The 12,927-nt window shown below is 43.4% G+C and overlaps 1 protein-coding gene across 4 annotated transcripts in view; it reads left to right on the top strand.

Moving 5' to 3' along the window:
* The window catches only part of ZDHHC3 (zDHHC palmitoyltransferase 3), a 48,043-nt gene extending 40,383 nt beyond the window's left edge, over nt 1–7,660 (top strand). For 3 of the 4 annotated variants that reach the window (XM_082193123.1, XM_082193124.1, XM_082193125.1), the window contains one exon: nt 7,140–7,660. In XM_082193123.1, the coding sequence (XP_082049249.1) occupies nt 7,140–7,379 (240 nt within the window). In that variant the 3' untranslated portion in view covers nt 7,380–7,660. Of the gene's footprint in view, nt 1–4,769; nt 6,417–7,139 lie in introns of those variants that run through there. The other variant, XM_082193126.1, reaches the window with a different exon arrangement.
* Nucleotides 7,661–12,927: the final 5,267 nt, after the last annotated feature.

Raw genomic sequence — 12,927 nt, 5'->3', positions numbered from 1 at the left:
CTAAGTGCTTTACAAGGATACAGTAAAAAAAAGGTAAAAATCAGTTAAAACTGCAAAATTAAACTTCAATTAAAATGTCTGCTGGAATATAAAAGTCTTCAGTAGGTGCCAGAAGTTCAATAACAGAACAGCATACAAATGTCCAGCAGCGGCGGGCAGGAGTTAAAACACAACAAAATGATTCTGTATAAAAATGGCAAATTACTAACTGATGGCAGCAAGCAGAAGGCTGAGAGCTTCACAGTTCTAAAAGGTATTAAATGACTCGAGCAAAACAAAGTTGTTCACTGGTGCCAAAGGGACGTCAGATTCAGTAGCCAGTCAGTTTCCCTGGGGAAGGCATTCCAAAGCCATGATGCCATAGCAGAGAAGACCTCGCCTGTGTGTGTGTGTGTGTGTGTGTGTGTGTGTGTGTGTGTGTAGAGGGAGTGACATGGAAAAGCACATTGGAGGGAGATCTTCATACCTGGAAAGGTCTATGCAGAAGGCAGTCCATAAGGTACTCAGACCCTAAGCCAATTGCATCTAGAAAAGTTACAACTTGCATTTTGAATATAGATGCTCATATATGCGGTCAGCTGTAGAATGGCTTAACGTAAATCTTGACAAATTGCTGTCAACACATACACATACACACAGTTGGACCTTGGTTTTCGAATGCCTTGTGACTCAAACGTTTTGGCTCCCGAACGCCGCAAACCCAGAAGTGAGTGTTTGAGAACTTTTTTTGGAAGCCGAATGTCCGGCGCGGCTTCCGATTGCATGCAGGAAGCTCTCGCAGCCAATCAGAAGCCATGCCTTGGTTTTCAAACATTTTCGGAAGTCAAACTTCCAAAATGGATTCCATTCAAGAACCAAGGTACAACTATATTTTACTACATGCTAAGCTGACGTTTTGTATGCACAGTCCTCCAGAACTACAAAATCTCTTTTCTGGGTAGTTGCATGTAAATTCAGATCCCACCGATGTAAATATGAAGGTAGACTTTGGGTCTTTTTTTTTTTTTTTGCCCTGAGTATCACTTTGCACTTACTTGAATATTGTTTTGCCCTTTTGTTGCTCATCACCCAGTTTGGAGAGATGCTCCAAAACTTCTCCATTCTGCTTTAGATTCCACCATCCTTAGTGCATCCTGCCAAACTTCGTTAAAAGCTTCACGTTATGCTTCCAGGCATGATGGCAAACAGTACTTTACCTTCACAAGCATCAAGGCAAAGCCAGGATTTCAAACTGTGGCCTAATCCTGCTTTGCATAAACCACAGTTTACTAGGTTTGCTGCAAGCAGAAGTTCTGAATTCCTCCTCTGTTTGAATGCCATAGGAGAGAAGGGTATGTGCAGACCCCATGTTTATAGCTGTTCATAACAGTAAATCATGTTTTGCTGTTACAACTGAATGCATTCAGTATCTACTGGCTCACACACCTGTTGAGACTCAAAGGATTCTCAAAATATTGTTAAGGCAGAAGTTGTCTTTCCAGAAGCCGTGCTACTTCATTCTCAGCGAGGCTTATTCTTCGATACGCTTCATAATTTTATCTTACCTGGCTCAGAAATTAGGCTGATGAGTCTGCCGTTACCCCAATTTGCCTCCGAATCTCCCTTTAAAAAAAAAAAAAGTGTTATATTTGTCGGTGATGAGGTTGATTTTGTAAGTAGACTATTTAGATGAGCAATTTTACATTTGCATATGAATGTCATCCAGATCCAGCGATCGTTAGTTGAAAACACATTGCCTTTCTCGGTTTGACTCGGATGTGTCAGATGTTGGCATCGCTAACATCTTCTGCGGTGTAAGCAGATGAAAATAATCCACCTTGCTCTCTGCTGTCGCCAGGTCCTCCTTCAGATGACCCTTTTATATATTATCCAGAGGTCCTGCCATCTCCCTGACTTCTTGCCTATAATAATAATAATAATTTTTTATTTGTACTCCGCCCATCTGGCTGGGTTTCCCCAGCCACTCTGGGCGGCTTCCAACAAAGATGAAAAATACACTAAAATGTCACATATTAAAAACTTCCCTGAACAGGGCTGCCTTCAGATGTCTTCTGAATGTCAGGTAGTTGTTTATCGCTTTGACATCTGATGGGAGGGCGTTCCACAGGGCGGGCGCCACTACCGAGAAGGCCCTCTGCCTGGTTCCCTGTAACTTGGCTTCTCGCAGCAAGGGAACCGCCAGAAGGCCCTCGGCGCTGGACCTCAGTGTCCGGGCAGAACGATGGGGGTGGAGAAGCTCCTTCAGATATACTGGACCGAGGCCGTTTAGGGCTTTAAAGGTCAGCACCAACACTTTGAATTGTGCTCGGAAACGTACTGGGAGCCAATGCAGATCTCTCAGAACCGGTGTTATATGGTCTTGGCGGCCGCTCCCAGTCACCAGTCTAGCTGCCAAATTCTGGATTAGTTGTAGTTTCCGGGTCACCTTCAAAGGTAGCCCCACGTAGAGCGCGTTGCAGTAGTCCAAGCAGGAGATAGCCAGAGCATGCACCACTCTGGCGAGACAGTCTGCAGGCAGGTAGGGTCTCAGCCTACATACCAGATGGAGCTGGTAAATATTTCTTAAAGAAATATTTAGCTGTATCTGTGCCTCCAGCAATTTGCTCCTCACCTCTCTTCTCTCTATGCCTTAGCGATTTCCGCATTTTGCCAGAGCTCTTTCTCCCCACCCGCCCATTTCCTTCAGTTTAACAAGATTTCTGTTTTATTAAAGAAACACATTTGCAGCTCTTTTCGTATCCATACCAGTTCTGATGTATTTATTGATTAGTATAATTTTCTGTACTGCCTTTGACTCCAGGAAGGGCCACAAAAAGACCCCAGCGAGGACTAATCTCTCCCCCAAATCATAAAACATCTATAAAAACCTTTCAGTAAAATACAGGATTCCGGCATTAATGACCTGGAAAAGCCTGAGCAAATAAGTTTTTGAAGCGTTCCGGAAGCACCCATCCGTTGATGCCTGCCTAAATTGGGAGTTTTATGTTCTGTTGGATCATTTTTTATATTGGCTATAAAGCAATTTTGGGGCTTCCCGACTCTCCCCTCCAACTTCCTTTTTAACTTATCTCCACCCCACCCCCCTTTTTTGAGGAATGGATGCTTCTGGAAATGCATTTGACTGGGGGGGGGACTTTCTAGGCAATTCTCTTCTGGTGTGTATATGATGAATTTGATACTGTTTTCGTTTCTCTTCAAGTGGCTTGAAATTGCTCATTGCTCAGATGAGAGCCATTCACTGCTGAGCATTTAAATCAAGGATCACCTTATCTCTCCTTAGCTTGCATGGCTATTTTTAGGCACAGTCATTTTTGTGTGTGCGTGCGTAGAAATATTTAGAAATATAGGAATTTTTTTTTTTTCCCACAGTGTGTACACTTAACCACCATTCTGCATAATTAACACCTGTTATCACATGATCCCTTCTGGCTGTACCCAAGATTCCAATATATTTCCAGGTCACCATTTTGATAAATGTGACAACTGTAGTTCCTCTGTGTTTGACCTGGTATTGTGAGTGGCCCCCCCGCCCCAGCTTCCTTTGGCTCTGTGACTTGGTTCTCCCTAGAGTTTCTCATTTCATTGCACTCTGTCCTTCCTACCTTTCTAAATGTCAGTGTGAAAAATGGGCCTCAAATCTTTGACACGGCATACAGTGATACCTTGGTTCTCAAACATAATCCGTTCCGGAAGTCCGTTCCAAAACCAAAGCGTTCCAAAACCAAGGCGTGCTTTCCCATACAAAGTAATGCAAAATGGATTAATCTGTTTCAGACTTTTTGAAACAACCCCTAAAACAGCAATTTAACATGAATTTTACTATCCATTGGTCCATAAAATGAAAGCAATAAACAACGTACTGCAGTCACACAATCCATCAATCAGTAGCTGAACTGGGTTCCACACAGTCACAAAAACAAAACAAAAAACAAGCCACAAAGACGCAAAATAAATAGCAAAAACAGGTAGACCTCAGCGTGGCGCTCAAATTGGAAGCGTGTCACTCAAATCAGAAGCATAACACTCAAAACAGAGCATGTTCCGCTTCCCAAAAAACTTTGCAAACTAGAGCACGCACTTCCGGGTTTGCTGTGCTTGGGTTCCAAGTTGTTTGAGTACCAAAGCGTTTGAGAACCAAGGTAGCGCTGTATTTTGGAAAACCGATTCATTTCCCAGTGTTCAACTCTACACTCCGTGCCGGTGTTATTTCAGATTTGGAGTCGTGATTGCAAACGCTAACATGGAAGTGGTCAGCAAACAAATGATGTGTTATCGAAAGTGTCTCAGTTCGCTCTCTCCCTAACCGTTCCTAAACTAATGGGGTAGCTTTTTTCACTTTGATATATGCACCGTCTTTATCCTGCAACTCTTTCCCCCTGCTGACACAGCCTGTAGCTTGCTAGTCAGAAGATTCAGTGGGGCTTAAAAAGCGGGCATTTCTTGAACTTCTTTGTGGAGAACTTGGAAGTGGTTGGAGGGATTAACCATTTGCACAAACCTTTTTGGCTCCCATATCCAATGCTTTTATTTGGAGACTTCCTAAAACTTTCATAACACGTTCTATGACTTCCTCTTGGTTCATCAATTTGCTGCTGGTTTGTGTTCGTTCTTTTTCTCTCCTTTTGCAAACTCACAAAGTGGGGAGTGTTCAGGGAATTGGTTATTTTCCTGCTGCAGCCATTTGATAAAAGCGTAGGGACCCTTTTTCCCCCGAAACCAGAACTACCAAGTTAAGTTCCTGACTGAAAATGTCATGTTTCTGTTTTCAGGGAATAGAACAGTTGAAAAAAGAAGAGAGAAGATGGGCTAAAAAAACAAAATGGATGAACATGAAAGCAGTATTTGGCCACCCGTTCTCTATAGTTTGGCTTAGCCCATTTGCCACTCCTGATCAAGGGAAAGCAGACCCCTATCAGTATGTGGTCTAAGAATCCATGAACAGCATTTCCACTAAAACACAAAAACCACATTTACAGCACTACTGTTATTCTACATGAATGTTTCAAATGAATTTTTTTAAAGAAAAAAATGCCTATTAAATGGCTGATGATGGCAGAGAAAAGACAAAAAAAAAAGCACCCTGTAGTCTAAAAACAACTAAAAAAGAGAACTTTTCGGTCATTCTTTGTCTCTGGTGGCTAAAGCTTTTTTTTCTTTTCTTTTTTAACCTGTTAACTTGATGGGTCTGTTTTGGTTTCCTGTCTGCTTTCTGTATGACATAACTAATGGAAAAGGGGGGGGTCTCTCTTTTCTTGGCGCCCACCTCCAGTCTTTACACACCCTGACTGGCACCCGAGTGACAGTCTGTGCCAACAGTGCCATCTCGTTGCGTAACAAATTATGGACTTTGGGATGGCAGCTGACGCTTTCGGTGGGCTATGGGGGCCTCTTTGTGTTGCGATATTCCCTTCCACCCCCACCCTGAGCTTTTAAGCCTCGCTAAGAACCGAAAGATGGAAGAACAAAAGTCCGAGCCTGTCAAAGGGTCCGTTAATAACAAAATTGCCTAGCTTTTAATGTCTCAAACGTATTGCCGACATTACCGTACTTTGGGAAGCTACAGAAAGGATTCCATCTCCTCCCCCCTTTTTTCACTTTTTTTACGCTGTTTGGTTCCATCCTCTCCCTGGTTCCTGGGCTAAACGGCGGAAGGTTTTTGTCGGCGTGTGTGGGTTTTGATGCCTTACGACTGGAGGAGGGAGAAATCTTTATTTCAATGTATAGAATAGCAAGATGATGTCTGTCTTTGTTTTGGAAAATAAAAGGAGGGATTCAACAGTGTTCATATGTATGTAGGCTTGCCGGTCCAAATGAGAACCTAAGCACAGAATGTTTCCGTAGATGCGTTGTCTTTTTTTAAAAGAAATATTGCCACCTTTTTTATATCTCTGTAAATGTCTTTTCTCCTTTATATTTATACATATTATATATTTTACATTGGGGAGATGTCAAGTGTTAAAGGATCATGCATGCCTTCTGTCACGGCTTTGTGGACGGCAAACTCTATATGTAGTAAGATCTGGGAAACGGGGACTTGAGTAGAGGGCATTCTGTATAAAACAAAAGCGAGTAGAATTAACTAGATTGCACCCGAAATGACTTGAGTCTGTAGAATTATTATTTTTTGGGTATCTCGACAGGGATTTTATTGTATATTTTGGATCCAAAAAACTACTGATTAGAGCCATCATAGTAATTGCAAAAAACAAAACAAGACCCAGCACTATAAGATGGTAGAACTGCAAATAAGCTACGCTCCTGAATTAATTCTCTTGACTGAATCAAAGCCGGGGTGGGAATCAGTGAAGGAGGCTAAGACTTGTCTCGTTTCAAAACTATGTAAATGCTGCATCTTTTTCAATTCTGTCAATGCTTCCATATGGGAAACAAATGCAATAAACCTTTTCTGAACACTGTTCCTGTGCCTTTTTATATTGTTGTTGTTGTTAAACATCTTTGAACAACCACATGCACCCAAGGAGGAAGAAAGTTGAATACCAGAATTTGGGTTTAAATCATGTCTTTAAAAAAAAATGTTTGAAATCAACCGTACAGCGACCACTCATTTAAATTAGTTCCCACCAACTTGGTTCAATGAGTAAGCAGATATTTCTGTAACAAAATCTGTTTCGCTGCTCAACAGTTGGGTGTAGAAGTGTCTCTGTTGCTATAGGAATGCACAAAGTGGATTAGCCGATCTCACTGTGTGCTTGAAGTAGAGCAATTTATTCAGATGAAAGATGCCTTTAGCAATTGCATGCTTTTTAACGGTTAGGAAAGAAGGAGAGGGTATTTTTTTCTTTCATAAGATAGTTCCTTCCTGCATTGAGCCTGAGGCCTTTTTGGGCGGCCCTAAGCAACATTCAAGAAAAAGCATCTTAAAAAAAAAAAAATTGGGGTGTCATGCCCTGTTAGTGTATAATACACACTGTTTTTCTCTCAGTAGAGAGAAATATATCACAATGGTTTATTTATCAAGTTCCTTTCAGCTGGGGGAAAAAATCTTCAGGAGTCTTCACAGCCCTAACTAGAAAATTCTTTTTATGCTGTTATTAGCAGGTGATTAGTTAGCAGTGTCCCAAGTTCTGTGGTTTTTAACTGCCGGCGATGAATAAACCCCAAACTTTTCTCTTCTGCAGGGCATAGAGCGGCTTAAAAAACAGGAGCCGACGTGGGAAAAAGTCAGCGGCTGGGAAGGGATGAAACTGGCTTTCGGGGGTGATCTTTCACCCAGGTGGTTCAATCCTTTTTCAGACCTGAGTTGCAAGAAGGCTCCTCCAGCCGGCACGGCAACAGTGGCTCCATCTGAGATGGCGGTCCAGGAAGCTTTCGAGCAGCTTTCTCCTCAAGAGGTTGTTGTGGGTGTGCTAGACGAATAAGGTGCCCTTGCAGATCTCCGTATGCTTCTGTAGCTCGAGCGCTCGAGCCGTAGCTTTTTAAGAGATTGTGACGCATGAAACCAACGAGGCTTCCCTGTTCCTTTAGCCAAGGACCTCACTTGACAAGAAGAGGTACATTCCTGCAATGGTGACCTACTGATGGCGATGAGGATTTTAACCAAGCTTCTGTAACTCAAAAAACAAAACATTAACGGGTTGTCCAAAGTTGACCATGCCTAAAAATATGCAATAACGAAAACTTAGCTTAACTCTTACTTACCCATCAGATCTGGTGGTGAGCGCTCGTGAAAGACCGGCCAAGAAAATGGATTCAAGGACAAAAATCTAAGCCCAGTATTGGACTCTCGGAGAGCAATGAAACCACATTGTTCCCGCTCGTGCTATTGAACATATGTAAGTGGATTCCTCAGGAAGTATTAATGTGCTATAAAAGGTTGGGTTTTGCCGCATTTTTTGTGGCACAATAACTATAAACATTAGGTGTAACAGCCTCCTCACCCCCCCATAAAAAAACCAGCATTAGCACAGCTAAGCTGTAGATATGTAGTTTCTAAAAACTACATTTTGGGTTTTGGTCTTTTGTGGTTTGGAATCTGGCATTAGAGCATTTACAGTGGACCCTTGGGTTATGTTACCTTCGGGTAACATAACTTTCGGGTTGCGAACGCAGCAAAACTGGAAGTGTATACTTCCAGGTCTCACCGCATGCACAGAAGCGGCACCTCTAGATGCAGACTTTTTGGGGTACGGACGGACCCCCAAAATGAATTACCGTATTTTTTGCTCTATAACACGCACCAGACCATAACACGCACATAGTTTTTAGAGGAAGAAAACAAGAAAAAAAATATTCTAAATGAAATAGTGGATATATGATTTTTGTGGTTCATGCTGTGGCCACAGACATGTGATCTGACAGTGAGTTTGGAGTAGCCCAATGCAAAAATCCTGAGGATCCATGTGGATCCATGCTTTGTAACCACAGAGGAGGGAAGGAAGGGGAGCCATGGATCCTCTGCTCACGACTGCAGCAGATCCCCACCACCACCCGCAGGCATTCGCTCCATAACACGCACAGACATTTCCCCTTACTTTCTAGGAGGAAAAAAGTGAGTGTTATGGTGCAAAAAATACGGTAAGTTCGTATCCGGAGGGTCCACTGTACTTACAGATGCCCCATTGATCTACATTTATTTCAAAGAGTACCGTATTTTTTGCTCTTTGTAAGACTCACTTTTTCCCTCCTAAAAAGTAAGGGGAACTGTGTGTGCGTCTTATGGAGCGAATGCAGGCTGCGCGGCTATCCCAGAAGCCAGAACAGCAAGAGGGATTTCTGCTTTCGCTGTGCAGCGATCCCTCTTGCTGTTCTGGCTTCTGAGATTCAGAATATTTTTTTTCTTGTTTCCCTCCTCCAAAAACTAGGTGCGTCTTGTGGTCTGGTGCGTCTTATAGAGCGAAAAATACGGTAATTTGCAGCACAGAGAGTCTCTGGCTCTGAAAGAGAACTGTTGCACTTGTGGTTCTGGCCTGGTGTAGAAGCTTGAAGGCCAAAGCACATCTTTTTGTACAGTGTGTTCATGAGGCTGGTTTATCATAGCGACTTGGCTGATCGCTTTGAATGGCAGAGCCTTTAGTGAATATTCTCGTGTATCTCAAAAGGGTTAACTTTCAGTGTTGAGGATACTGAGCATCTCTGATAAAAACAGAGAAGGGTTACTTTGCAGCTGTAGGGCCTAGTGAGCGGTCTGGGAACAACAAGTGCTGCAGCGTTATTGAATCTGGATCCCATGCAAGAGAACATACATGTAATGCAGTGTTTCTAAGAACAAGAATGTTTCTGGAAGCAAAGACTTAAGAAAGAGACAAATAGCTTCTTCAATCTTCCCTTTCAATACCAGGTGCTATAAAAAAATAATAATTTACCAAGGGGATTTTTGCGTTTTTTGTTGTTTATCAGTTGGGAGAGCCCATTTAGCACCTTATCTGTTGTCTTTTTGTAAAAATAGAGGGAACAGGCAGAGCTCTATGATGGATGAGCTCAGTATAGCTAGGATCTAAAAAAACAACAACCTGTGTTCTTTGTGCTCTGGGGTTTTGTGTTGCTTTTAAGTGTCAGCTCCCACTGCCTATTAGGGCATAGCAAGCCACTTTTTTGAAACTGAAGGGAGTTTCTAAAGCAGCTTACGAGGAGGAGAACGTCCTGATCAAAGGAGCTGTGTGACATTTAAAGAAAAAAACAATTATCCTGGAGTAGCTCTTTGGATCCTAGGACGCGGGTGGCGCTGTGGGTTAAAGCCTCAGCGCCTAGGGCTTGCCGATCGAAAGGTCGGCAGTTCGAATCCCCGCGGCGGGGTGCGCTCCCGTCGTTCGGTCCCAGCGCCTGCCAACCTAGCAGTTCGAAAGCACCCCCGGGTGCAAGTAGATAAATAGGGACCGCTTACCAGCGGGAAGGTAAACGGCGTTCCGTGTGCTGCGCTGGCTCGCCAGATGCAGCTTTGTCACGCTGGCCACGTGACCCGGAAGTGTCTCCGGACAGCGCTGGCCCCCGGCCTATAGATGTGAGATGGGCGCACAAACCCCAGAGTCTGTCAAGACTGGCCCGTTCGGGCAGGGGTACCTTTACCTTTACCTTTAGCTCTTTGGATCCTAGCCTATTAGAGTGGTACCTTGGTTCTCAAACAGCTTGGCTCCTGAACAAATTGGCTGCCGAACACTGCAAACCTGGAGGTAAGTGTTCGGGTTTGCGAACATTTTTCAGAAGCCAAACATCCGACGCAGCTTTCGATTGAGCGCAGCCAATCGGAAGCCGCGCCTTGGTTTCAGGAGTTGAACGGATTAAGTTTGAGAATCAAGGTAGCAATGTATTAGGACTTAAAGCTTTATAGATAACAAAATATAATCGAAATATAGCTAATTTTAAAACGGGAAGCTAATTTTCAGGTGTCAAAAAGGGAACTGAAAAGCTCTCAGAGATTCCCACCATTTTGGGACTAGGGATTGAAGTTAAGCTAGGGCTGTCTCGTAACTGGGAGCATATGCGTTCGTACCTTTTTAAACTCCTGCTCATTCCTCCCCGGTCCTTTTTGCCTATACTCTTCCCCCCACCCCTTACAGGACATGGGCAGGGGTCTGTGATGCTGTCAAACCACTGGTTCATGTAGCCCATATTGTCAAATCTGACTGGCAGGGACTCTCCCAAGATTTCAGGCAGAGGTCTTGCTTATCACCTGGTCCTTTTTAAACTAGCTGAGCCGGGGATTGAACTTGCATGCAAGGCCATGTGTTCTGCCGCTGAACTATGGCTCTTTCTCCGTTGCAGTTGAGAGAGTTAGGCAAACAAAGGGGAAGGAAAATCTAGGAGCAGTTATACCTTCACTCCCTCCGCACGCTGTCCAAGTTACAACTTGCCAGCCTTCAGTTAAATACCTGCTTGATTCTAAAGCAGTATATCATTTTAGAAGGGATAATGGAGCTATATAATTGGAGGAAGTGAGACATTGTAGTTATATAAATGGAAATTGATAAAATATATATATCAAAATGGCAGCTGTCAAAATATTTGGAATTCCACAGTACATAATATGTGAGTCCCTAATTCAAACCTGAGGACTCAGTGAAGAAAAGAAGCACAGACGGTCATGATTGTTATGTGCCTATTAAGTGTGTGGAATTCTTTTCTGGCGGGATTTAATAAGCATAAAAGCAACGGCCAAATAGAATGGATAGATCTGCAATGATGATTCTTGGCAACCTCTCCTGCTACATGGCAAAATTTTCCAACTCACCTTCTGGCTTTGTGTCTGGGAGTTGCATTAAAAAAAAAAAAAGTCTCTTGAATTGGAATAAGACAAGGAATTCTTTGAGACAGGCTATGTATTCCTACCCGCCCATGTTTGACGGCTAAAGTGTCAAATAAATATGGGAAAATAGCAACTTGCTACTCAACAGTGATCCTAACTCATATTTACCGGTTGTCTTAGAGAGGGACCATCGCAATCCGCTCAGTAATCCATATTTTTCTATGAGGAGCCTCTCCACTGCTATCAGTAGAGCACCTATTAGCAAAATGCCTAACAAAAATTCTAATTTTATTGCCCTAATAAATAGTCCTGAGCATGGGGAATAAATAGGAAAATAATGTGTGGCCTTTAATATGAATTCCTACCCGTGAACAGTTCAGGAAATGCTAATTACTCAAATTCTTTAGCTCGCCATCCGTGTGGGAAAACATGCCTTTTCGAAATGGACCTATGTCGTGCCTTTGCTGGCAGGATTGGGGTGGTTTTCGTGTTTTTTTGCATTCCAAAGTACTAGTGTTAAATCGTAATAGCGACTATTGCAACATTCGGCTGCAGTGCTAAGGGCCTAAAGTGAGAACTGCCTAACAATTGGCAGATTTCTGCTTTGATGCTGCCTGCGTAAGGTAAATGAAGGAAGAGACAGGCTCCCAGTGGCTTGGGCTCCAAAGCGGGGGCTCCGTGAGTGGAAAGCAATTCCACTCACACAAATTACACACAATTTCTCCTTCCCATGGTTGCCAGAGGATTGAAGGTGAAAGCAAGAGAGCCCTTTTCTGTGAAGGGAGCTGGGTTGTGTTCTCTGAATACAAGTTAAAATCCAAGACATTGAAGTCTTGTGACATTTATTAGTTTTTGACAGAGGGGTGCTGCTGTGCCTACCTGTCCTGTTGGCACAGGGGTGCCAACTTGGATAAAATACAGTCGTAACCTTGGTTGTCGAATGCCTTGGTACTCGGACATTTTGGCTCCCGAACGCCGCAAACCCGGAAGTGACTGTTGCAGTTTGCAGACTATTTTTGGAAGCCGAACGTCCAACAGGGCTTCCAATTGGCTGCAGGAGCGTCCTGCAGCCAATCAGAAGCTGCGCTTTGGTTTTGGAAGTCGAACGGGCTTGTGGAACAGGTTCTGACTTCCAAGGTATGACTGTATTGGGGGGCCCATGTAAGCCCCAACCTGCGCAACCCACCACAAGACTCACGGCATGCACACCATTTGAATAGCAACGCCCAGCAACTGTGGAGGGGCTCAGCCACCTCAAATATTTTATTGGGGGTGGGGGTTTGAAGGGACCTTGGACCATGGGAATTGGCTACTATGGTCATATACCCTCTAGCAATGGATTTCCATTCTTCCCCTTCCATCCTTTTTTTTAAAATTAAAACCAGGAAAAATCGAGGAATAAATGCAATTTGGGATTCAATATTTTGGCAGGAGCTATCTCCCTTACATTGAATAAAAGTGCCTTACTCAGGTCCCCAGGCCATTTTATAAAGCTTTACGGTTTTACAGAATACCAAGGTTAACTGACCAAAGCTTCTAATCTTGCCTTCCCCCTTTCCGAACCCAAATGAATTTGGACACTGTTCTGTTCATTTATCGGAGAGACTTTTAGGCTTGAGCCCAAGAAGGTACTTCACACCAAATGAGCTTCTTGATCTGAGATCCAGTGTTTACATTTCTAGGTGTATTTCCACCTACTGTGAATAGCTCAGTTGAAGCCAGCAGAA

The sequence above is a fragment of the Podarcis vaucheri genome (assembly GCF_965113315.1).
Source record: "Podarcis vaucheri genome assembly, chromosome: 12".
Taxonomy (NCBI): Eukaryota; Metazoa; Chordata; class Lepidosauria; order Squamata; family Lacertidae; genus Podarcis; species Podarcis vaucheri.
The sequence above is the reverse complement of the archived record's forward strand: the minus strand, read 5'-3'. Positions and strand labels throughout refer to the sequence as shown.